Source organism: Lichenostomus cassidix, chromosome 2 (assembly GCF_008360975.1).
Source record: "Lichenostomus cassidix isolate B80296 chromosome 2, HeHo_3.0, whole genome shotgun sequence".
NCBI classification, from domain to species: Eukaryota; Metazoa; Chordata; class Aves; order Passeriformes; family Meliphagidae; genus Lichenostomus; species Lichenostomus cassidix.
The window spans coordinates 14,713,497-14,740,124 of record NC_139482.1 but is presented as its reverse complement, the minus strand read 5'-3'; the positions used below and the strand labels follow the sequence as shown (position 1 = coordinate 14,740,124).

The 26,628-nt window shown below is 39.4% G+C and overlaps 1 protein-coding gene across 17 annotated transcripts in view; it reads left to right on the top strand.

Moving 5' to 3' along the window:
- Nucleotides 1-26,628, top strand: part of SVIL (supervillin) — a 135,006-nt gene that overhangs the window by 9,540 nt on the left and 98,838 nt on the right. For 11 of the 17 annotated variants that reach the window (XM_085050418.1, XM_085050414.1, XM_085050426.1 and 8 more), the window contains exon 1: nucleotides 23,855-23,990. In XM_085050418.1, coding sequence (XP_084906544.1) covers nucleotides 23,927-23,990 — 64 coding nt within the window. In that variant the 5' untranslated portion in view covers nucleotides 23,855-23,926. Of the gene's footprint in view, nucleotides 1-18,915; nucleotides 19,004-23,854; nucleotides 23,991-26,628 lie in introns of those variants that run through there. The other 6 variants (XM_085050425.1, XM_085050424.1, XM_085050423.1 and 3 more) reach the window with 3 other exon arrangements.

The window sequence follows — 26,628 nt, the reverse complement described above, 5'->3', positions numbered from 1 at the left end:
CTGGCTTCAAAAATTATGATGACTTGTGAGATTCCTGGAGTGACATACAAATGGAGATAGTGTCCTTCCAATAAAACAATGTTACTTCATTAAATGTTTCTTATGCAAAGACCAACACGAGAACTTACAATCATGCCAGTCACCTCTGAAACAAAGCAAGTAATCTTGGTGTTACAGAGGTTTGTTTCTTAAGGAAGCCCTGAAAAAACTTTTTCCATGAACACACTGGTATGAATTGGCATTCTTCCTTGCACAGGAAACCACAAATTCTTACTGCAGAAAACTTCTAACTCTTGTAAAACAGTCATTAGTTTTGTGTATTAAATGTTCAGAATGTTCTAGTTTTTTTTTTTTTTTTCTTTGTGTAGCCTCTGGAGAGCTGCTCTAAGAAATGCTTCTCTTTTGATAAACACAAGATCACTTGCTCAAATGTTTCCAGTCACTTGTAGTCTCCCTGCATGCTACTGGGGCTTGGATACTTCTCAAATGCCTACAAGCCTCAGACCATCTTTATTGCTCAATTATTTTTACCCCCGCAAGACTGACAGTTGCAGCAACTGAACATGATCCCTGTATTAAATACAGCAATGTGTTTGATGAGTTGCTTTGTTAGGGTTTCTGAAACTTGTGTGCTTGAAATTGCCTTTGGTGGTGGGGCAGCTCCAGGCCAGTGTCAGTCACTCAGTGCACACACAGACAGACACACAGACACACTCACTGTGCTTGTGTGCACTCCTTGGAACACTTGTGTGCAATGTCAACGTGACTTGTACACCCCAGTGTGTGATGTGCAATACAGCCTGGGAGCCGCAGGTTCAGGTGACTGGAAAAATTACTTCTAAGACTTCCCTGAGCAGCTCTCTTTTTCTTTCTGCTAGTCTTCTTCAGTCTTCCTTTATGATCTGGTCTTATGAACCTCTTTTTGATTTGTGGATTTTTTTGTTTTGTTTCGTTTGTTTGGTTTGGTTTTTTTGTTTTGGTTTTTTGTTTGTTTGGAGGTTTTTGTTTTGTTTTTTAATCCCTATTCTTGATTTGGTATACAAGCCATGATTAAACTTCATGAGCAGTAAAACCCTTTCTTAACTAAGAACTGCATCCTTAGTTTTTGTTCCTTTCAAATACACTATCAAGAGCAGAACTCAAATTACACAGCACATTCTCTTTAATGACAGAAGAAAAGGACAGTGAGTGGGAATGTAGCATATCACATAAGCTAGCAGTGATAAAAGTATATATATATTTTTTTCTTTGCTGTGCAGGCTACTTGTTTGAAACAGATTTATCATGTCTTCATCAATGTTTTATAGTTTCTACTATTTTGGAGTGTTAGCTGGGTTCTCAAGCACTGGAACGTTACTGCTGCTATTTAAGGCAGGACATCTGTCATGATGTGTCTAGAGTCTGATTTCCCCAAGCCTGAACAATTCTTGCCTTTATGCTCTACCTATGTAGCTCTTTCTACAACCTAAAAATAGCAGAGAGGTTAAACAACTCATTGAAAGTCAGTAATTTCTGAGAGCAGCAACTCTCCAGTAGCTATGCCTTGTGTCATCTGGACAATGCTTCAGCAGAGTTTTAAGAATTTGTTAAACTAGGCCACATTAACTTTCCTTTCTGGTCAGGCATAACTTTCTGTATGGGCAGGATGTGCATGAAATAGATGTATGCTTGTCACAAAGTGTTTACACTGTCTTATGCTGCACACACCAAGGCTTCTGGGATCCAGCCCTAGCATCCTCCTGGTGTCCTACCCTCAGCTTCCTCCCTTCCTTCTGGAACTCATGGCTTGTATATCGACTTCCTTGGGATTTGGGATTTTTCCCTTGCAGTAGCCTCAGAGTTGGCTGCCCTCTCAGCTGTGGTTTATGTCCCAACAGCTGTTCAGTTTGCAGACTTTTATTGTAAATGCTATTTACAAGATTATTCCAGTATTATCAAGTATTCTGTGCACAGGATAATACAGTTACTCTGTGGAGCCTCAGAACTCTTCTGTAGAAGGGGCAGACTCTTTTAATCTAGAGAAATGATTCCCCTTCTCCCACTGAAACCCTACTCTGAGAACTTTGTTCTGGAGAGTTTTGATCAGCTTTGAAACCTGTATCACAGTTTTCAGAACAATCCCTTTATGTCTGTGGCCTTGCAATAGTGCCATTTTTGGGGATGAAATTTTATGGCTCTTAACAGCTCTCTACTCCTCCCATTTCCCTCTTTCCTTCCTGCTCCCAGCTGTGTGCATGTGCTGATTATTCTCGGGTGGCTCTAGTCCACTCCTTCAACCCTGTAAGCTGCTTTATCTTGGGTTTTGGTTGCTGTGTCAGCACAGCAGTGTCTGCTGTTAGTGAACCCAGGAAGGTGTCAGACCTCCCATGCATGTGGGAGCTGGTGCAGCAGGGATGGTGTCAGACTGGACAAAAAATGGGTTCTCTGCACAGTTCACTTTGCCTAACATGTGTGAACATGAGGTTTCTGATCGGTTCTGATTTGATAAATTAAAAGATTTCAAATGGAACATTGAAGTAGTATTTATTTGAAGCGCAAAATGCTGGAATAGGATTTTTTTCCCTGTGTTTGTAGCTCCTATGCCGCACTATGTTTTTACAAGTTGTTTGTTTAAAGGAAGCTTTACACTTCCCAGGGAAGGTTGCAGCTGGGAAAGGCCTGAAACAATTGCAGTTGCTTGGCTCTGTTGGATTGCAACCGTGTATGACTCTTATTAATCTAAAACTGCAGATGCTTTACTGTTCATCAGATGGTAAAAATGCTGTCAGGGCATCCAGCATCTTTTGAAGATGGCTTGACCTACAGCATTTTGGAGTTGGAATGGTGACACCATGTCTCTTTGTACTCGAGGAGAAAATTCAAGAGAATGGGGAGGAAATGCTAAGGAGTAAGGAGAATTGAAATAGCTATATATGGGTCAATGCAGATGACATAGGAAGTTTTGGGAAGCTTTGTTAAACTCAGATTCTGATTACTTAAAAGTTTACTAGAGAGTAATACATGCTATTGGACCTGATGGCTTTGGCTTGTGATCATCAGTGAAGGCCTGCTTTTCCACCTAGTTTTGCAACTGGGGATTTACTTTGGCACAGGGAAGATAAGTTTCTTATTTGAGTTAGCAGAATACAAGTGTCTGATTGGAAACATTCCTAGCAACGATCTGATTCCTAGCCTTTTTTGTAGCTGCTCAGTAGTGCCACCAATGCATATTTGGCCACAATATAGTTATGACAACTTGCATAAACTCCAGGATTTTTTAGTGTCTCAAGAACACTTTAATATTGGGTAAAAGCTGGTTATTTATAATCACGGGCTTGATAAAAAGTAATTGGATTTAACAGAGCAGCTTGGTGGATGCTCAGTTCCAAGTGCCCTGGCTTCCTAGGAAGCACCAGCTGAGTTTGTCAAAACTGTTGCTTCTGCCTGCTGACTTCATGACATCCCAGGTGCAGCTGGAAAACTGACTGCCAGCCCCTGGCTGTGCACACCTCCCTCACAGTGCAGGAGTCTTGTGTCCAAAGACAGCAGCTGCCAGACCAAGATCTCTGGATTACTGCTGGGCTTCCTTGAGAAAGGACACCTGAGCTGGCTCCAGTGCTTGCTGCAGGTGTTGAATTGCTCCAGGGTTTTAGAGGAGGCTGTGCTGTGCTATCAGTATATTCTCCAGGCTAATTCAAATACACATTTTTGACAAAAATAAAATAAGGCCCTGTCTTTTTTCACATCTTGACAAAATTTTTCCTCATTATAAACAATTTAAGTGTTTGAGTTAAAGAAAAAAAAACCCCAAACAACAAACCCCCAAAACAATACGATTTGATTTCTCACTTCATTCTGGCAGTAGATGCACATCCAGTGTGTGAAAGGGACTTATAACTGTTTTAAGCTCCAGATGTGAGAGGGTGTTCTGTATTACAGGTAGATGAAATAAATTTCAGAGCCATCTGGCAATGAGCAGAGTGCAGCTTCTTGATTGCCTTGAGCTTCACTTCTATAAATGAAACTCTTCACAGGTTTTCTTTTGAGGAATGTCCTGAAAAGATTCTAATTATATATATATATATATAATGTTAATTTCTGGTGATCTTATTATCCAAAATACTGCATAATTCGGATCTGAGATTTAGATTCAAAGTTAATATATCTCCATACCAAAGTCCATGTTGCTCAGAGATTTTGCCATGTTAATTGTTAACAGAGGTGCTCTCACTGCTCAGATGAGCTGCAGCATTTGTTAGCTGAGCATTGTTTGCAGCACTCTGCTGTTTCAGTGCTATTTTTGGTGTCTCGTAGCACTGACATGTTTAACTTAATAGATGTGACATGGAGGAGCCTTATGCTGAAATGTGTTTATGGAATTTAGTTGGGACTGTTCAGATTATGTTCAAAAATACTACTTTGTATTTTCTCCAGGGTTAACTGCATCATCTATTTGATTCATTCTATTTTAAAAAAAATACTTACTTTGATTCTTGAGCACAAGATCTGATTTTATTTGGTTGTTCATGGCACCCTGACTATTGTGTTTTATGTTTGTTTTTTGGTTGGTTTTTTTTAATCCTCTTAATAGCTTCTGTATTGAGTGATGTTGTTTATAACAAGGATTTATTTGTGTGTGCACCTGGTTTACAAGAATCGCTGTTGTGTTCTATGTGTCTTGAGAGTCTTGCTTCATCCTGTCTACTTCTTCATTTCTCTCTTGTGTGGTACTATCCATTTCCAAGACCTTGTAACTACAGCTCTCACTCTCATGTATAGGCAAGTCTTCAGTCTTGTTCCATAATTGCTCAGTGAAGAGATCTCAGCTGTTGTCGAGGAAGCTTGAGATGCTTTGAGGTGCTGCAGATCAGAAGACCATGACAGTTCTGTAAGGGTTCCTCTGCTCTCCAGTGTGGTCACTAACAGAGCATTTTCGAAAATTCACGTAGGTGAACAGAATTGCAGTGGGCTACATAAATCCAAAATGTCCCCCATTATGTTATTTTGTTATTTTAAGAGTGCTTACATTTTTTGAATTTATTTTTAATGAAATTAAATACATTAATAATGGAGTTGTTTTCAGTCATGCTGTCACAAGATACTTGAATAAAGGAGATTATTCTAAACATGGGAAATGTCTTGAATACATTGTAAAGAGATGATCTGAATGAGCCAGTGCTGGTGAGGATCATGCATCATTCATTAGTCATGTCTTTCTGCCTTGTCTGATGAACCAAATGTTTCATATTCTTTCCACTTCTGTATCTGGCCTTTCTGGAGATTGTAGTTAGCAGTGACTGTTGTCTTTGGTAGAATATTCAACTGTTTCCATTTTGGGTTTTATGGTCTTCTTTCTATCATTAGTGAATTCTTGGGTATTTGGGGAGTTTCTTTGGTGTGTGTTCCTCCTTTACTTGCTCCAAAGACTTCATTGCTAGACACAGGCCACATCCAGTTGATCCAAATAGTCCCAACAGCTGAGATAACTTGTTTTCTGTTGGAGTTGGATATGTGCTTGTGCATTTTAGGATGATTCATAATAATCTGATCAAGAGAGATGCCTGTGGAAAAAGAAGGGGAAAACAGGATTCCTAATTATGTGACCTCTTAATAGCTTTAGGGAAAGGGCTGATGGAAAACAGGTATGTTTTAAGGGACTACTTTTTTATTACAAGTCTGCCCAGCTTAAATTCCCATTTAGCGCTTCAACCTTTGCCTGACCTGACCTCCACCAAATATTCTCCTTTAACCGTATTTGCAATATCTTCTTTTTCCGGACAAAAAAGAAAAAAGCATGCACATTTTAATATGCTATTCTTCGGTTTGTGCACCAGTCAATAATTTTGCCAGAGTGGGGAAGTAGTGTGAGGTTGGAAGGAGAGCATGAGATAGGTGAATGACATTTTCTCAGCAAATTTTGTGGGTAAAGGCCAGATGAGGGTCAAAAAAACCCCAAAAAACCAACAAAACTCTTGCAGACTAATTTGAAATGCCTGATTTTCTAAATTGTATAACTACTACATGTAGAACTGTCTTTTTAAAGGTTTTTTTTTTTCCCCTTAGTTATTGAACTGCAGAAATGGACACCTGTCTGTTTGGATAAGGGCTGGCAAGTTCAAAAGTGTTCAGTGGTTTTTGTGATGAACTGGAATTTCGGAGGTGACGCTTCTGTCAACTCTGTCTCTGTCCTTGAATGCTATGAGTCAATTCCTCTGAGTCCCATAATAAACAGTTGTGATAACTCCACTTCTTGGCATGTTAGGAGTTTAGCATTTTTAAAGCAATGAATACTTTATGCTCCTAATGGCTTTGGACTAAGTAATTGAAATGGAAGCTGAGCAGTCCCTCACTTAAAATGTGCTCTAGATTTTGTTTGTAAATGTTCTAGAGATTAACTGATGCATCTGATTTTCAATATTTCTTTTATATTTGAGGGAGACAGTAAAGTATCAAAATTGATGAAACCCAAGTGAAAGCTGATTTGTTTTGGAGAAAGAGAACACACTGGCTTGAAGGACTTCAGTGCTGGGTATTAACACTGAAATTTACATACTGGGAATGCTGTAGACTTAAATTGCAAGAAGGAAATAGCATGGCAGAAAAATGAGTTGGAGAAGTGAGAGAATATAAGAAAATCAAATAAAATTTACCTTGTAATAATGAATTCTTGAATGTATGGAGTTTTTTGAAGAGGTGGTTAAGAACTGTAATCTGCATAATGGAATGTGTGTCCTGAAGGAAAAAAATGTTGTTATTATGAAGTCTGAACATGCAAATGTCTCTGAAGAAACGTTTCAAAAATTCATTTTGAGAACTTGGAAGACAATTGAATAAGTGTATGTGGAAATCTGCTCCATAGTACTATTAGGCTGGCAGAAGACTGGTTTACATGCTAATAAAATATCTTTTTCATAAGTGTTGCTACTCAACAAGATTAAGCACATTATAATTTGGCTTTTCAGCCCTTTCAGAAGATGTCCAGCATAATTAATGCCCCTGCCAAAGGAGCTAAGAGAGACATTGTATTGGAACCATCCCTGGTATTACCTTTTAGTTGTTAAGGGGCTATTAAATAATGAAACCTTTAAATCTAAGGTCATATTTAATTTTGGCTAAAATTGGCATTTGTTTAATTACAGTTGGGCTCCATTTCTAGGGGGTTTGTGGGAAAACTTTGAAAGTTGTAATTGTTCCTGCTCAGATAAACAGTTGAGCAGGCGATTGACTGCAAGTCTCATTAGACATCAGTGTTTGCCTGTGTTAGGATATGATTTCTGGATGGGTGATTGACTTGAATTAATGGCAGCTGGTTTACAGATATAAAAGGAATCTTCTTTTTGCCAGGTGTATCTTAGTCAACGTTGCTGGAGTTATTTGAATGTACAGTCAGTGAAACCTGTATTCAAGAATTTGAGTAAAACTTAGACTATTTGTCTCTGGCATACCCACATTCATGCTATCTAGAACATGTGGCAGTGCAGCAATTTTAAAAACTGGATTTGTGGGATGAGCTAGTTCATGCAGCTAGTGCTTGGCTTTTGTTCTGGTATATCTCATTGATATGTGGAAGGAATTCAAGCTGCAGATTAAGGAGTGAGTGTGCCTGTGAGAGCTCAAGCAATGTGATTTGCCCTCTGAACTCATGGCTGAAGCTCTAACTATAGTCTGTGTTTCTGGCCACTGTTTCTGTCCCGGGGCACTGTCAGAGGAGATTCCCACTGCTGTTACTTGCACACTGGCCCATGTCAGAGGTAACTCTCTCAGCAGGACTGCACATTGCAAAAAGCACTGCCCTGATTTCTAACCAAGGCCTGGCTGAGCAGAGTTATGCAAGTGCAGGTTAGAAGTCACTGAGATAACACAAACCCAGCACTCTTGGGTCTGCCAGTTGGCTGATATGTGAAGTGGGTGTTTTACAGCATGTACTCTCTAAACTGCAAGGAAGATACTAAAGACAATAGTTGATTCCTAGATTTGCTGTAAACCCTGAAGTTTTAATCTGTTTGTTTGTATTGTGCTGTGAGGGTTGGTTTGGGATTTTTTTTCCTTGGTCTTTCTTCACCTGTAAGTAGGGAAATTCATTTGAATTTAGATGAATTTCAGCAATGATGCAAATAGTTACTATTTGCATTAGCACAGGGGCTTCCCTGGCTGAGAGGGAATTGCCTTTCTGTGTAATTTGTAGCTTTTTGTGAAACATTGTTGTCTAAAACTCAACTGAAAGAAAGAAATGAAATGTACCCGTTGTGTATGTTTCAGAAAATGGACTTCCCTGCTGCTGGCTAACTGGCAAACTGAGCATCTGCCCTGGACAGATAGGTTAGGAATTTCCACGGAGCTGGGGAAAAGCGAGAGGACACCCCCTGTGCAGGGCAGGATGTGCTGAAGTCTCTGCACTGCAGTTTCTCAAGCGTGTGGAGCAGGGAGGGCTGTGCTTGTTGGGATGCCTTCCCAGCTGTGCTGTGGAGGAGAGGAGTGCTGGCTGAGCTTGCCAGCAGTGATAAAGCCTCCAGGTGGGGATCACAGTAAACATGCTGGGAGAATCACAGCCCTGCTTTCTCAGGAGTTACGTGAGGCGAAGATGTTCTTCTGTCACTTCTGTTGGAAGCTTCTTGCTGCTAACAGCTAAATGTGCAAAGCAATCCAACTGTGGCTCTTCCAGCCTTCCTGGTGTTCTGGTACTTGCTCTGTTTTCAAAACTGAATTTGTTAGCACAGAGTGCTTCACTCTAAAAATGTAAAATCTTACTATAAGTGCTTCTTGTGTTGTAATAAACATAGATAACATTGCTTTACAAGATCTGCATGTTGTGCTTGCTTTTTCTCCCCACTGTTTACTCACTACCCTGCCAACAGCATAGGTATCTTCTGAACAGGTTTCTACAAAACTGGCAAATTGAATGGTAATGTCATTGCTTCCAGTAAATTCAGACTATTGTATGCTACATACAGTATTCACAGCTCTACTACTGACTAATGAGACTGCTGTTGGCTACAATGAAGTGCACCTCAAAATTGCTCTGATCTTAGGCTTAGGTTATAATTTGAGACAGTTAGCTTAAACCAAAAGAACCAAAGTCCATGAGTAAACTATTAAGCAACACAAACTTTTTAATGGCAGAGACAGTTAGCAAGAAACTATGCAAACCCCAAAGGCCAAGATAATCTCTACCACAATTATCTTGTCTACTAAGTGAGTAAAATTACCAAAGCTTTGTTCATGAAGAAGACAGGATTATTTGTGATGTGATTTCATAAAATAAACATGGAGACTAAAGGCTCCAGAGGCTACTTAAGGTTTTCCAGAGGGGTAAATGTTAATACTTAATTGTTTAAAGTATGTGTGACGTGATACATGGCAAAGTTGTATCAAATACCCCTTAAGAAATAAACTTGTTGTTGGATTTGTGTTGAATTTCTTGACCAAAATAGCTATGTTTCCAACTGGTCTCTTTAGTAATCTGTTCAAAGTAGCCTTTAAATGTTCAGTCAAGATTTTGCTACTTACTTTGCTAGATAATATATATTGATAAATACTTTTTCTCTATTCTAATTGTAGTAATAAAGTGAACATTGCTGTGACCTTTCTGATTCTGCTTTGATACTATTAACACATAGTGTCCTATGTGTTAGGATACTATAGCACACAGGGTACATAACACACCCTGTTCTGATCCCATATATCCTGTGTAATTCTCCCACCTAAGACAGCTGTGCCAACAGAAGTACTTGGAAGAATACAACAGTTGCCCTAGAAAAATTGCTCCCCAGATCATGGGTATTGGAGGAGAGAGATAGCTGAGGTGTTCAGCCATGGAGTTGATGGACTTCATCCTAGTGGATTGTCCTGTCTGGTCTTTGAGGCAACCAAACAGCAATGGAGATACAGCACTCTGGAGATCATAGGAAGCTGTAGCTTCCTTTTGGGGTGCTGTAAGAATGGATTGTGTCTCCTCCATTTTTTGAGAGAGGAGAAATGAGTCTCAGCTTTTGGGGGTACCTTAGCTAGGGAACATCCTAACGACTGTCTTTCCTTTTTTCTTTTATTTTCCCCCTTTTTTTTTTTTTCTTTTTTTGTGCTAGCTGTTGTGCAATTGAGATAAAGCACTGTGCATACTTCTGACACAGGAATGTGTACTTGTTCAGATAAATGTGTGATGCTCCATGCCTAAATACAGAAAGAATCACAGAAAGAAACAGCAGCTAATGGTGATCTTGTATGGCAATGCCCCTTCTGTGCCTTTCCCTTTTACCTTCCCTGTACTGGAGTTTCCTGCAAAACAGAGACCTGTCCTGAAGTCTCCACATCAGCACAGATCCCTCTGTAAGCTTTATTTTACTTCACTAAGTCTCTGGCTCAAAGTCCCTATAGAATTTAGAAACCTGAATGATGGAAGCCAAAGACTTGCACCAAAATGGGTTTTCTGTAGAAAAAAAAAAATCCCTTCCTTAGACAAATAATCTAAAAAATTGCTCCAGTGAGTTAATATGAATCTCAGTGCTTTTTTAACCTTTTGTTATTTATGCTCACCAGACCCCTGTGAAATTGAAGAGTTCCCTTTATCCTGAGTGATGGACTGGGAGCTGGGTTATGGGGCTGGCTGAGATGTTCTCACCCACATGTACCAGCTTCCCCCTCTGCCCTGCTCTGCTCCCCTGACCCCACACTGACTCATCTATGTTTAATGTGGATGAGAGCAACTGAATTATTTTTATGGTTGCTGGTCTGAAATGAGTCACTGCAGGGTCAAACATGTTGTGGAGCAGGGAAGGGAGAGGAGTGGGAATCTGGCAGCCAGCAGCTGGCTGAGATTGCCATGGAGCCACAGACCAACCCTGGTGACTTTGCCAAGGTCACACAAGCTTCTGTCAGCAAGAAATTGAAACCTCTCTTGTGTTGTACAGGGTGCTGACCACAGGCCTGTCAAATGCAGTAACAGGTAGGAAGTGGCTTTAGATTTATTCTACTTGAATTTATTGTTTGTTTGCAAATACTGATGTATGAATTAATAGATGCTTTCTAGTGTATGCCAAAATCCAAACATAGTGAGCTGGTCATAACTGTAGATCTTCAGGTGTAAACTGGGTGCATTTCATGAGGAATTCATAATTAACTTGAGCTAATCTTCCCTTAGAAATGTGGTTTTTGGTTGGACAGTGTTCTGTCAACTACAGCACATTTCTATATAAAGACTAATGCCTTTTAATAAAGACAGCTCAGGAGTTAATGCCTGAAACAAATTATTACATGGTATTATATTGCCAATTTGGTAAAAAAACAGTTGGTCACAGTTGCTGGATAACTCACACAATCTGCAGCTGACACTTAACCAGTGGTTTAATACAGAATTTGGAATGGAGCATTTCACCAATCCTGGGCACAGGAATTGCTGGATGCACAGAATTTTGAGCTATTTACTTTACAAAAGCCATTCTGAAAGTAAGGGTCTGAGGGCTTAGGTCATGTATTCTAGCATCAATTTCTATGCTTTTTTTTTTTGTTTGAATTCATTTGAGAGGAAAGAAACTAGGAAACTGTTTTGAGTGAAGATTTTGGAGCTCTGTGCTGGTTATGAAGCTGTGTGTGTCACTTCTTTTTAAAGTTTCTTTAGAAAAAGGGCTAGCCAAAAAATATGCTGGATGTGATCAGATGTAACATATGTGCATTTTCTTTACACAATACACTGCAGTTAATTCAATTTGAAGGGCTTTCTCCTAGCTCTGATAAATTTTGTCAAGCTACCACTTGTCTTAATTTCTGCATCTGGTTGGGGTTTTTTTGGTTTTGTATGTTTTTGGTTTTTTTTTAACTTCTTGAAATCAAAGAAAGCTTGCTGCAGGTGGGTTCTTTGGTTTTGTTTTTTTTCAAGATGGATACTATTGGAAAAACCTGTCTCTAGCAATCTAATATGTTGTCTGATGTTCTTCTAGGAACAAATATATCATGTGGATTTTTATGTAGGAGGCTTTTTAGACTTTTAAAGTTTGGGTGTTAGCCACAAGGTTCATGTGACATGACAAATGTGGAACATCTGTGTACTGGTGCACATCACTGTTCTGAAAGTCATTCCCCTCACCACATGCATTGAATTAAATACAAGAATTTAGAGAAAAAAATAGTTGGAAGGACGCATTCTGTCAAATACAATGGGAAGGATCTGTTGTGCAAGCTGTTGGAGCTCACTCACACATTTCTGCAGTCACTTATTCAGAGGTCTGGTGTGCTCTGTGCCTCAACTGCTCCTCCCTTGGAGCTGGGAGAGTGCTATTGTGCTTTCCTAGTTGGTGGCAAACTGTTTTCTGGATAGAAATTAGAGTTTAGCAGAAGGCTAAACCCTTAAGGAATTTCTAATAAACTAATAAAGGGATTTCTCAATGTAGTTTCTTATTTGAGTGATGTTTGGGCTGTAGGTGAGGTAAGTAGGTGGCTAAGTTGGCTTCCTTGTGTTGGAAACAAAGTGTGGCCAAGTGGCTCAAGCCAGGATCTCTCGTATTAAAGCATGAATCTTATTCACAACTCTGCCTGAAATGTTCTAATTTGGTGACCAATATCCTTGTAAATCCTGACTGCTGCTGTTTGTCTCCATGCTATAGCTGCAGTAAGAGTTCTTGGCTATAAAATAACCATGATACAGAAAAGAAAACAAAAGCAATTCTTATGGGTAGACTTGACTGGAAGCATTCTGGGGCAGAAGCTAGAAGTCCTCATTCTTCTAGAGTGATTGCCAAACTGCATGAAGGGTGCTGTACTTCACTACAGCCTGTAATGAAGTGTTGTTTGGTGCTATCACCTTGGTCTGGCAGGAGAGACTGCTAGCATTAGATTACAGGATACAGTATATCCAAAAATCGGAGTCAGGATGCAGGTCACAAGTGATGCTGAGGTGGAACTCAGGTGTAGGGCTGGTAAAAAGCTCACTGCTGTGCAGAAGGAGAGAAGCAGATATTAATTAATAGTTGTATTTCAGAAGTGGTCTGAAACTGTGTAGGTTTGAACACATCATTAAGTAGTGAGGTTTTTCAGTAATTTTAAGCTATCTTTCAGATATTGCCATTACAGATAAGGGTTTGTCGAGTTCTGGTATTCACAGCTAGAAATCAGTAATAAAAACTCAGTCCTCACTTTTTAGTTTATCTTCACAGACTCAAATCTGAGACTGCAAATATAAAGGCTCTTTTCATTGATATGAACTTAGTTTCAAACATCTACCTCTGACACGATTGCTGAAAACTTCCCTCACATATTATGATGGCTGTTTTCATGCTGTGCTTAGCTCTTTCTGAATTTGATGTTTCTGAGCTTTTTGAAATCTTGTTCAAAAGACAAGAGCTTATAAGAAGCTTATAAGAGCTTCTACTCTAGAGTGGATGCAAAAGCTCTTGTTCCAACATTGCCATGCATGCCTGCTTTTCAGACTTGGGAAAGATTGCTCACATTGAAAATATCACTTCACTTGAAAAGAAGCTTCTGAATGATTCCCTTCTTTTAAAGGAGGTGTGAGAAATGGTCTGAAGTAAAGGGAGCATCTCTGGAATTTGTTGTCCAGAGGCAGGTGAGTAGGGAGTGGACAGAAGTGGCAGAGAAGACCTAAATAATTTGGGCATCCATTTCAATTGTTCTGTTCTTTTAGAATTTGTTAATTAATTAATTAATTAATCAAGTAATTCTTATAAAACTCTAGTTAGCCCACAACAAAATGCAGATTCATTAATATTAAAAGCTGGGGGAAAACTTTTTGTGTGAGTCCTAAGCTGACAGTTTTTGAAGCTAACTTAATTTTTTGGGGTTTTTTTTTGTTTGTTTTTGTTTGGTGTTGGTTGGTTGCTTGGTAATGTTTTTACCCTTTTCAAAAGCTGCTAATCCAAACCAAGCAGCCACTCTCTCACCCCAGGCTGCCTGGGCAAAGAGGCCACCCCCATGTACCTCTGTGAGCCCTGTGTCTTCAGGGAGCAAGGAGCTATTCATATATTTATATTTATATTCTTTATATTTTATTTCCAGAAAACTCTGTGTCTTCAGTGCTGGCTACAGGAAATACATCTGAGCCAGCAGCTCTGTCTACAGGCTCTTTGGAAGTCTGATGCAGAATTTGGGGTGATCTAATAATGATCTGTCTGATACAGGACTTGCCCAATCTGAATGTTTCTATATTAAATGTTTTTTAATTTAGCTTTGTGAAACTGTAGTTAGGAAACAAATCTGTGCATTCAGAATGCGTAGGTGTTAAATTCAGCTTGTTTCAAAGTAGTTAAATGCAGCTTTGATGTGAATTACTTTATGTAAACACAGCAGCAACTTCACATCCCTAAAACTATTTAAGTTCTGTAGCTTCTTTAACCCGTGCTCCAGTTTTGTTAAACAATTAAGAGTAATCCTGGGAAGCCCTTGTGACTTCAGTCTGTTTTATTACATGAAAATGTTCTTCAGAGTGCTGGGAAAAAAAAATTATAATTTTCTAAGCCTTCAAAGAGACTTCTGATGTTTTGAGTCTTTATTACACTAGAGGTCAGTGTATGATGGGAGCTTCTGTGCTGTGGTATAGAGTTTCTTGCAGAATCCTATTTCATCAACTTTGAAACCAGATTCTAAGAGAAACTGTAGCCTGTTACTGTGGAAAAAAATTCACATTAAAGTGTCTTGTGACTTTCTTGGCTAAAAGACTTTTTTGAGCTTCCTACTTTTAATTCTCCTTGCCTAACAAATATTAGGCAAGTGTCAGTAGGAGTACTTTGATGTGGTAGGTGTGAATATGCACAATCAGTTGCTCCAGTGTGCACCTCAGACATTCATCTTTCATTGCAATACCATGACTTTTTGGTTCAGATGCATTTCTGAACCAAATACACATGCCAGTGTGTATTTACAGGAGTCATCCTTAGCTTGTTCACTGTGCCTGTTAAGGGCATAGTGGGGGAATTGCACATGCATCTATTATTTTTAGAGTAGGTGTCAGCTTCCTGAGCACTGAGCTGGTAACTTCCAGGTGGGTGGCTTCACTTTTGGGTGTTGAGGAAAGCACAGTCAGGTACAATTCTGTCACAATACTTGTAGAGATTCTTTCCTCAGTACGTCTTCTTCAGTTCTCCAGAAAATAAGTTTCTTTAAACATCTGGAATGTGTGAAAGGAGATTTCTTCTGCAGACATCATTGGGCAGGGGCACTAGAGCAGATGGTCAAGCTACAGCAGTGTTATGTGAGGTGAAATGGGAAGGAAGTGCACAGAAGGAGAGTCCTGCTGACTGGGGCAGATGACATTGCAAATGACAGTTTAAGTAAGATGGTGAAAAAAAGCCCAGTAGGGTGGATTTGAGCTCTTGAGTGTTTTCTGGCTACAAACAAGAGTGCCTCTATCCTGTTATTCTTGTGTAGAGTTCTTCTGAAATGCCTCAGAAAAATGGAAGAACATGGGGTGTTAAGAGTTTACAGGGCTGCTCCAACAGAGAGGGTAAGTGCAGGCGTGGAGTGGAATTTTGCATTTCTTAAGTGATATTCTGAGTGTTCATGAGACCTAGATTTGCACTGATTAACATCTTTGTGGCCTATTTTTTTTGTGAAGTGGAAGTGGGAGGCGACATAGTCAAAGGAAAACCAGCAGTCTGAAAATCTCTTTGCACTTGGCTGCTGCCCAGTATGTTTTGTTACATGCCTCTGGAGCATTAGGAGGGGTAACACCTCAGCTGAGATAGTGTGAAGGAGCTGCTAGACTCTGGTTTAATTGAACTCTCTGTGAGAATTCCTGGCTTCACAGGGAAGATATTGTACTCCTCCACCTCTTTCCCAGCTTTTGCCAGGCTGCATCTTTTTTTTTAATGTAAAAAATGAAAATGTAGCAAGGCTTTGCAGAATGGGGCTTCATCAAAACATCTCTGTGGTGTTAGGCTTCATTTGGCTGGGCAAGAGCCTGAGGAGGTGATGGCTTTGCAAAACTGATGTGATCTAAGTCTTTAGGCAACAAAGAAAACATCTCAAAAATTTCTTTCCTTTTCCTATCCTTTTCTGATTGAAGGGACGCAACCCTAATTTGTTTCAGTGAAACTCTTCAAAATCTGTTCTACGTGTAAGACCTCAGGAACTAGGAGGCTTATCTTGAAGTGAAGAAGGTGGTGTAGGTGTCCTGTAGCCAGCCTGGTGAACAGCCTGATGGAGCACTGCAGATTCTTGCAGAGCAGCTCTATATCTGTGCACATAGTGACAGTCTTTCTTGGGTCAACTGTCAAGTGTTAAATCAGTCCAAATCTTGATGGTATCTGCACCTAGAAGAATATTTGTCTGGAAGAAATGTAAGTTTGATTATTCTCCTGGATCAAAAATTATGGATCTTTATGGCTAAGCAGAGATGATTACCCACTAGCCCCTCTTTTTAGTTCATAATATCAAGTATCCAAATGATATTTTCATGTCTGTCTTTCATGATGTACTGACTCATTCCAGAATCTGTCTGTGTAATAAAGAAGAGTCCATCAAGAGGGCAAAAATTAGTATTTGGAGTGTGTTTTCCTGCTTTTGTTCTAAACTCTCAAAATACAGGGCTTATCAGACAAACAGTTCAAGTGGCTTGCCAGGCATTTCTCAGATGAAGTGTAGAGAGAGCACAAAAAGTTGCACTCAAGGTCAGTCTTGAAAAGATTAGATTTCAATTGCCAGCCCTCGCATTTTGATTTCAATCTCAAATGTTTCCTGGTAGGTGCTCTATATCCCTTATGTTTGTCTTGTCATGTGTTCTTGCCAAAATTTCTTATAAGACTCCTGGCACTATCAAAGATTTGAAGAATATAGTCACATAGGCAAATACATGTAAATATATTAAAAAGAACCCAAACCACTCTGTCAAGATATTTCAACTTACACCAGTTATTTAAGGTTCCTTTAAAAAGGAAGGCTTTGGCAGACTTCAAAGCTGCAGGCCTTCAAAACTGCAGCACCCCAGTCTTCTCTCTCTTGTTCCAATACACAAATGTAGGATTTGCCAAAAAAAAAAAGAGGAATTTGCCCCAAAAAATGAGTTAATAAAATGTATTAGTGGGACAGTGGTAGTGTGCACCAGGCTTAATGTGTTCTATGCATTGTAAATGTTCCCTCTTCCCACTTCACAGTTACTTCCAGGAAATCTGTGAAGTAGTTGACCAAAACTATAGCTGGATTTCCAATCCTTTCTTTTCTGTTTTTATTAAAAATACTGATATGTAAAGAGGAATAAAGTAGGAACAGCAGAAGTAAACAAGCAGCCCTACAGTTAAGTAGCAAGAAGGAATTTAGAACCAAGAACTATGTGATAGTGGAATAACTAGTTTCTCTTTCTTCAGCTGTCCATTGCTGACTATCATTTTTCCTCTCCTTTCCTACCAGACTGAAGTGAGTGCCACCCATTTACCCTTCTAATGTACAGGAATGCTCATTTGAGGGGAATTGAAGTTGGAAATGCTAAAACAACAGCATGTGGTTTATCATGTTCTTGGAACTTTAAGCTAGTTTCCTCCCTGAACACAGAGATAAATGTGGGTAGATCTTAAAAGCTGGCCTAGTTCAATTGTTGTGAACAGCTACATAACATTAGGAACAAGACTGATTTGCTGCCCTACCTGTTCTCATGCATTCTAAGGTAGTCTGTGTTTGGGGGTCTGCTTGTCTTCCAAAATTAGTTTTCCCCAGTCAGAAAAAATTTCTATCATATCTGTCTTTTCAATGAATTATTTTTGTTTTGACCTCTTCTCTAGATGCTGTTATTAGAGTCTGACATGTTCAGCAGCTGCAGGAAGCAGAGCAGTGACCTGACTGCACTTGAAAGTTGTTGCTCTAGTCACACAGGATACCATGACTTCATTTTGTACCTCCTCATAGATTAAAAAAACCCAAGTTGAATAAAGCAGTTATGAAAGTGAAAGCAATATATTTGGCATCTAAACATATGCAGGTGAGTCGAGCCTGAGCTGGGCAAGAGTAAAAATGTTATTTCACTTACCAGCTGTAAGAGGAGGGAGACAATAATCTGTGCAATGACTGCTTCAGGTAGTTCAGGTCTGCAATGGAGAACTCTTCACTGCTCAGGTGAAAGAAACAACTGCATATGGTACAGAACAGAGTAAGAAGCCTGGAGTAGTTGGTTATTTTAAGTTTCTGTAAGTTCAAGGAATTGGTGTCTTTAAGGACAACGCGGTGCTGGGATAATGCAGCTAGTTTGAAACCATCTAACTTGGATACTTCATCAACATGAGTATCCATGTGGGCTGAATCACCCTGCAATTAATGCTACAGGCACAGCTAGAGGTGGTTTGTATTTGCCAAAGAAAATCAAACCAGTTGTTCAAGGTGTGGGGATCAGAATTCAGGCCGTGTGGCAGGTGGCGTTTGCAGAACTGCTTGATAGGTCAAATGTTCTGCACTACAAGTCTTGGGTCTGTCTCCTGATTGCTGTGGTTCTAGAAAGAGAACTGGCTTTTTCAGTTGCACCCACTGATGTTTAAAATTAAAGATTTTGAGGGTAAAGTATTTTGGCAGATTCTGGTGGTTTTGTTATTATCTCAGGTGCTGCTTGACCTTGTTGGAAGACTAACACAGACTTCCTGTGGGGTGGCTAAGGGAAAGTTGAGAGTTTCTAGAGAAGTTGGTAGTTCAAGAGTGTCTCCTATTAGAGGGTCAGACTAGCAACTGTGGAAGGTCAAGTTCCTTGGGGTTCCTAGGAAACCTGCAAGACCTTTCTTTCTCTGTGAGTGTGGCTGCAGTGCATCCATAGCTGGGCTTTGAAGAGTGCTGCTGCCTGTGGTGATGATCTTGTCTATATGAATGGGCAGGGTAGCAATATGCTCTAAGCTGCTTCATCCCTTGCAGTCAATCAGTTTATCTCCTTTGTGCATCTTCCTGCTAGTTCTGAAATGGTTGTCATACCCTGGGATGCATTTGTGGTTCTCACCCATACTTGGTTGTGTTTGTTTCTTGTAGGAGGAGCACTGCCTTCGGATTGGGAGCCACTTGGACAAGGTGATGCAGCTGTACCTAGAGGGTCAGGCCTGGATGGCTGGGATTTAAGGTAAGCCTTTGCTGAAAAATAGATGCAGATGTGAACCAAGAACTATGAGCTGTTAGTTTTCTTCTTTTTTTTTTTCTTCCTGGAGTTGTTTGTATCAAACATTTAAAGAAGCCATGTGTGCCTCCTAGTATATATGTCGCTTAATAAAGTGCAGTGATATGGTAGTTAAGATTCAAGAGTAGACCTTAGGACCTTCAGAAAAGCTGATTGGTATTTAAATACCTAGGAAATGCTAATACTGCCTTGGAAAGAAATGTTATTCAATATAAAGTGACAATAGGAGCTCCTGAAACTTCATCTCAGTATTCACTGAGAGGCAACAGGCAGCCAAGATGAACCTCCTGTTCCAGCCTTCCTATTATTCCTTCTTCCAAATATTGTATAACAAAATACCTTCAACCATTCTAGACTATGTACATTTGATTCCTTCAAATGTAATATTCTAATTAATTACAGGTCTGTACCTTTTTCATGTTGCTCACTTCATGTTGCAGACTTTCAATTAAATATTTGCAGTTTAGATTTGTTTCAGGTTTTTTTTCAGTTCTTGGCTATGGAAAAGCATTTCCCAATGTGAACACAAACCAACAACAAAAGGGACCTTTTTGTGTATGTTACATGCATTGCAAGTTCTGTTGGTCCCACAAAGGCAAAGTTTTTGTAATGCCTGGGATTAATCTTGCTCTTGGAGAATTGTTAATTTTTGTTACTGGAGAGATGTGATTTCTTGGATGTGATCAGTAATGTCTCACTGGTTTGCATCAGCAAAATCAGTACATAGATGATCTATATTTCAACCTTCCTAAAAGAGAATTGATGTCTAATTCTGGTCATACTGCCAGGCAAGAGCTGTCATCCTATTAGTTCTCTTGCCACACATAGCTATGTTTTCTCTCAGAGGTATGGAAGGCACCACTTCAGTTGTTGCTCCAGAATTATGTGAGAGCTGTTTTCCTTGCAACTTGTCATAGCTTCTGAAGTCTGGGAGAATACAGTGTAAAGAGTGGAAGTTTGAATGAAATCTTCTGCTGGTTTTAACATCTTACTTACAAAGAAATAAGGGACTGGGAACAGTGCTTACTCTTACACATGCTAGAAAGCTTGAAAAGTTGGAAGGACTTGCAGAAAAGCAAAACCCAACCTTGATTCCTGAAGATTTGAGCTTGGAGTATGATCATGGAAAACATGAACTGAATCTTGACAATTCAGAATTAAAGCATATGAATAAAGTCTCCTCCAAAAATCTTAGAGCCAGCACATCACATCACAGTTATTAGCTGCATACTTTCTATACAGTGAATAATTTAATGAAGGTGAACAGCAGTAGTGTGTTCTTACAACACTAATGCAGGTACTGAAAATTATGTGAACAGTCATGGGAATTTAGCTTTTTTAAGGGTAATATGGACTTAACTTCTTTCAACAAAGACTCAAGTAAGTCAAGCCTTCAGAGAATTTCTTGCTGAGCTTGTTTTTAGTATATACCATCATAAAATTGTTGTAACCTTCAGAAGATTGATGCTATTAGACCATGCAAATGAGTATTCTGCTGTATTTTAAAAAATCAACAACTAAAACCAGGTTATTTTAGTAGAGAATTTACAGAACTAGAGTTTAACAGGATGCAATTTACACACTTGATGTGATATAGCTGGACATTGACAACTAAGCCACGTGCTATTTGGATATAGTCTTCAGATGAATGGGTTCAAGTTTTCCCACAGCATCTTGCAATACTGTGCACTATTTACTGTACATGTTACTGCCTTATAGTATATATTCATTAAGCAATTACATGGATTTCAGATTATTAGACTGAAAAATGGTGGGGAAAAAAAGTGATTTCTGGGGATCATGACCCAGCTTTCTACTTTATTGCTGGAGTTGTATCTGAGTAAGACTAGCCAGTTGACTGCAGAGGCTGGGAAATGTGCAGAGCACAATCAGATTAGTCACACTCTCTTTTCATATCATTACAGTAGAATGGACAGGTTTATAGACAGGCATTTTGTGGTTTTGATTTACAGTGTGTTAGCTTTGCTAGCACCATACCATTTATCATGTGCTACCTGTATTGCATAGCTTCCACAAAGTCAACAAAGCCAAAGCCTCATGTGCAAATTCATGTGCTGTCTTGCTGGACACTTTAGCAGCCTTGCTTATATGGGAAGAAACATAGTGTTCCTTCTGATACTTTATACTGATATTTTTAATTACATAAATTTCAGCCAACTTTTGCTGGCTAGTGTAGCTTGAAAGACAATGAAGCATTTAATTTCTGCAAATCTAGAATAGAGTTGGAACACTGGGGAGGCCCAGTTTTTGTAAATCCCGTGTCTGTGCAGCAGTTCCCTTTAGGTCAGTGTTCTTGCTAACCTAGCTGAAAACCTAATCCTCTCCCTTCTGAGGATAAAGGCAAATAGATGTATTTCCTATTTATTTTCTCAGAAATCAGTAAGATTGTTCCTCTCTGCTATGGCTTCAATTCGGCTGCATTTTGGAATGTGTTGTAAGCTGAATTATTAATGCTTGCACCATTTTAAAAAATAGTGCATACTGTATCTCACAATCCAGTGCTGACCTTGCAGTTGGGTTTCTTTTTTTGCTGTTTGGAGAACCATTTGCTTGAACTTCTGCATTTTACTGTTCCAGGGTGGTGGTACTTCTTGCGAAAGCCAAGCTTATAGGAAATGTCATCCTGTTGAAAGTGGTTTGTTCTTACTCAGCATATAATAATGCTTTTCTTGAAATATGTTTGCTTGGCATAGTACCTGTTGAGCCTGGTATTCTCTGTCAGTGTTACTCACACTCAGTTCACCTGAGGATGGGAGTGTTCATGTTGAATTAGCCTGGTGTCTTGTGTAGAGAGTCGAGATCTTCAGTTGTACTTAAAAATCTACTAAAAGCTAAAAGCTCTTCCCCTTCTGCCTTGTTAGTAAGGACTATTTTCTCCATAGAGTTCCTCCCAGCCTTTGGGATTGCATTACTTGAAGGCATCCTCAAAACTTTGATTTTCGTTTTCATGAATTTTGGTTAGAGCATTGGAAATTTTTAGTGAAGACATCAGGTGAAAAAGGGCGGAATAGAGAGAGTAAAAAGCATCTTCCTTACTGCTGTATTTTTTCTTCAGATTAGTAATTATTGGTAAGAAAGAAGCATTACCTGATAACTCCAGAAGTTTAACATGTATCTCTGCACATGGCCTGGGCTGTTGCCAAATGTCCTTAGCTATTTATTACGATCAAAACAGTGTCCTGACCATTGGAAAATTGTAAACTTTGGATGAAACCACAAATCCATTCAGTTCTGACACTATACTTCTTTCTATAGTATGGCTTTTGAGGAGCAACCTGTCCACCTGAGTAATTTCTCCCTAATTTCCATTGACTGAAAGATTTCAGTTTTGTTTCTTGGATCTGAATTATTCATGCCTCTTCCCAAAGCTTTTATTGCAGTGCCCTACTGAAAAAATCAGAAATTTTCCACCTCAGGAATATGTTTCCCCCCAAACATAGTGACTCAAGTGTGTTGCTGTAAAGCCACACTGCAAAAGGAGAGAGGGTCAGGAAATCTGAGAAGCAATGATTCAGTTGTGCTGCTTTTGCTAATTTCTTTGAATTGTGGATTCTGACTTCATTAGTGGCTTCTACAAACCTTGGTGTTTGTGACTTGCAACTGATACCTTTTCTAAAAACAGAAGGAGGGGGGAGAGGGAGTACTCTGTTTATTTCAACAACCACAAGCAACACTTCCAAAATACACTTGTGGTTGTATCGCAGAGTTATGAATCTTAGGTTATCTAGTGGTGAGTAATGTGGTGAGACAGTAGCCTAATATGTCCATGCTTTATTTAGCAAAGGTAGTTCTTATCAGGGCCGAGGAGCACCGGTGTTTCATTCTGTGTGCTTGCTGAATTCCTAAGTACAGAGAGCAAGTCTGTTGGCAGCTCATGGTGCCAAGATAGAGCAGCTCCCTTTCAGGGTCTGACTGCAAATTGTTAAGGATTTTGCAATGTAGAAAGGAACAAATTCAGTTCCTCTCCAGCTGCTCACCCAAATGCAATTTTTAGGCTGTCCTGTGGTTTGATCAAAGTTAACAATGGGTTGTGATATCTCTTGACTGGATATTTTTTTTTTTTTAAACACTGTTATCTCACTGGAGAGGAGGCTCACAATTAGATTGTAACAGCTTTCAAAATTCTTTGGGCAGAGCCTAGATTATACCAATTATTACACCTAGAGAATCCTGGAGGTTAAGAAAAAAATTGCTTCTTTTTTTCTCACTTCAGAGCTAAACCTGTAGAGTGTGGGTGTGTGTCTTCATTAAGACAGCAATCTTTTACTGTTCTGTCTATTTAAAAAAAAAAATGGAAGAGGAAATCCTACCTGGAAAACCAGGGGATGCTCAGTTTTGGGATCAAGCTGGATTGGATGGGATAGGCTTTGACACAAAACATGTGGCTTTCTTCCCATGGACAGACAATGCAGCTAAACTGAGGATTACTGCAGACTCTGTGACTATGCTCCCTGATTTGCCACCTTGTCCTCGATTCAGAGTGCAGGGAATTGTTTGTCCCTGTAGCAATAACATCACTGTAATATGTGTCTGATAGTGAAAGAATGAATGATTTCTTTTTTCAGAAAGACAAAAAGTGTTTGTGTTGGGTTTGTTTTTTTTTTTAAATGTTGTTGGTGCTTGGTGGGTTTTTTTTTTTAAGATAAATAAAAACTCCTCTGTGAGTCACTTTAGGCTCTCACAGAAACTTGAATGTGCTAAATGAGTAGGTTCCCCTAGCTGAGCCAATGGGGATGGCCAGGCACAGGCAACACTTTTATCCCACAAAGGGGAGGAGGGGTGAATGAGCCAGAAGATATAAGCTGAAACAAAGCCATGCTGTCCTTCTGAGTCATTCGCATACACTGGATGGGTAAGGCTTCCTGCTTCCTGGGACACAGAAGTGGGGTCATGATTCTAACAATGGATGCTGGTAAGTCACTTTTTATTAAATTTGTCTGGGATTTTTTCTGGGAAGTCTCTCCTTCCCCTCCCCTCCCTAGCCCCAAAGAACATATCTGTAAACTGGGAAGCTGAATTGTTAAGTAAGAGAATGCTTTAATCCAGACTTTGCACGCTGTGTGCACTTCACTCACTGGTGTTATTTCTTGACTGTTGCCCATTGAAACACGTATCCTCTCCTAAAAAGCAAGACCTTGGTATCAGAAGTGTGTCTGTTAATTTGTACTTCTGTCTTCATTGGGACAGAACCTGTGGCTTGAGAAGTACATGATGTCTTACTCTCTTTGATGATAGAGCTGATTGTGTCTGGAAGATACATTCTGGCTCTTAGGCTCATTGTAAAGGGATGGTGGTTAACTAATGTATTGTCTGTGGCTTCCTCTACTCTGTGTTTACAGAAGTTTTGTATTGGGGAGGAAGGGGAAGGATCTGCTGTATTTCTGTGGTAGGCAGCTCTGCTTTATGTGCTTATAGTCAAGGAAGCCTATGTTCTATGAAAAAGCACATGCAGCATTTTTATTTCTGTAATTAGGTACAAATGTGAAATCTTCAACATAGCTTCTTGTGTGATATGGAGAATGAATGTAGAGTGGTTTCTATAAAAGAAACAAGCAATCCCTGTCTTGCTTCTAGAGAGGGGGTGTGTTTCCATGTCATAACTTGCATCCTTCAAATTCCACAGTAATAAAAGACCTTGGATTTTAATGGTTATGGATAGGGCATAAAGCACCAGTGGTTGTGCTGTGGCAGAGTGCTCTCGGCTGCTCTTTCTCTATACCAGCTGCAAGCATGCCTGCTGCATTTTTAAGAGCTCTGTTGAACTTTTGTCAGCAGTTGGTTCAGCTACTTTTTTTTCACCACAATGCAGAAGCATAATGCGACATGTTCTACAAGCTCTATTCAAAGTGATAAACTTACTCAGGCAGATCTTGCTGGTCTGTTTAATCTACTTGTCACATGCTGAGTTTACTCCATGCTAATGAAAAGCTCACTGTCCCCCATGTATCTGAATTGATTCAGTAGGGCATTTGCTAGGCTCTAAAGAGAAAACTCTCTGTGCCTTCTTATAGCTCTTTGACTTTACTGAGACTTTCAGCAGTTGGCCCAGCTGGGTTCTCCAAGAATAATTTAAAGGAGGTAGCAAACCAGTTCATTTCACCCACCCACACTTAATTGAAGTTGTTTTGTTATTGTCTTTGCAGGCAATTAGTGACTCTTTTTGTGTTCAAGGTATGTTACATGCTTTGCAAATCTGTTAAAACCCAGGCCCTTTAAATTAGATGATAAAATGTAACCCAAGCGCAAAGACCAATAAGCTGGTGTGTGGCTGACAATTTTCCATTAAGTGAAAGATGTTGATTTTTTTATTTTGATCCTTCCATTACAGTAGCTTCTAGAGGCCCTTAAAGCAGTTTGCATACCAGGAATTGGCAATCCTCTTCTAGCCTTGCTTGAACAAGAAGGATTGATGTCTAGATGTAGTGTAGATACTGCCCAGTATTTTAGGAGCATGCCCTGGCAATGTTCAGAATTTACGTGCTTGTGGGAGACAGATACAGACTGTACCCACAAGACACTTCTTCCCCTTTGAAGTACCAGAGTTCCTGTACTGCACTTGGAGTAATTGATGTTTTGGGATGTAATGTTTTGGAAAGACTGGTGGGACGTTAATAATATATGGTTGGAAAAATACCTTTTATTTGTATGTACTTACGCACTTGCGTTGTGCACTGTTTCTTTGCACTGTGAAGTGAACCATGAAGATAATGCTGCTCACCTGTGTTTCATTGGATCCAAACCTGATTTTTTTTTTCCAGAACAATGTCACTGCACTGGTTTCTCAGTAATTACTATTCTTTTGTAGTCCTAGTAGTAATTTTCAGTTATACTAACTTATATAGTTAGTAAACATATATTTTAGAAACTTTTAATTCTGTAAGAATTCTTAAATTATAGTTCTCAACTTCTTTGTGGGAAAATGGTTCTAGCTATCTGAAAGGAAATATTGTAATTCAAGGATTTATAATAGGGTGTTGTAGTACTTCTTAAGTGTATTTAGGTTACAGAAAAAATACGTAAACAATTCGGTGCCTTATGCCTTAATTTGGAACATGGATAGTGCTCCATGAAGTTTATCTGTTTAATTTCACCCACCTTGCAAAGCTGTGCTTGCTGCTCTTGGAACTGTTTGCTTATTTCAAATTATGTGTTTGCATAATAAGTCAGGGCTGATAACTTCTTTTTTATGGGTATCAAATACTTAAGCTGCTTTGTAAGAGAATAAAGCTTGTCTTCGTTAAGGTAATTGTAAGAATACTTGTGCATTTGTTTAAAATTTTTATTTAATGGGTTTGATTCTGCTGTGTTTGCCTTAGCAGCTTCCAATTTCTGGCAGGAGGAGGACTAAAAATGTTTTGGATGAGGGGAAAAAAAGGAGAGCTGCAAGACAGAGTTGACAGTATAATTGGATTTGAAGCAGCTACAGGCTGGGACTGTTGCAACAGCTGATTTGATCCTTCTGAGTTTCAAGAGCTATTTATGGTAGATTAGCTGTATCAAAGCTCTACTGTTCCAACCATAAAAGGCTGGTCCTATGTGAGGTTGCCACA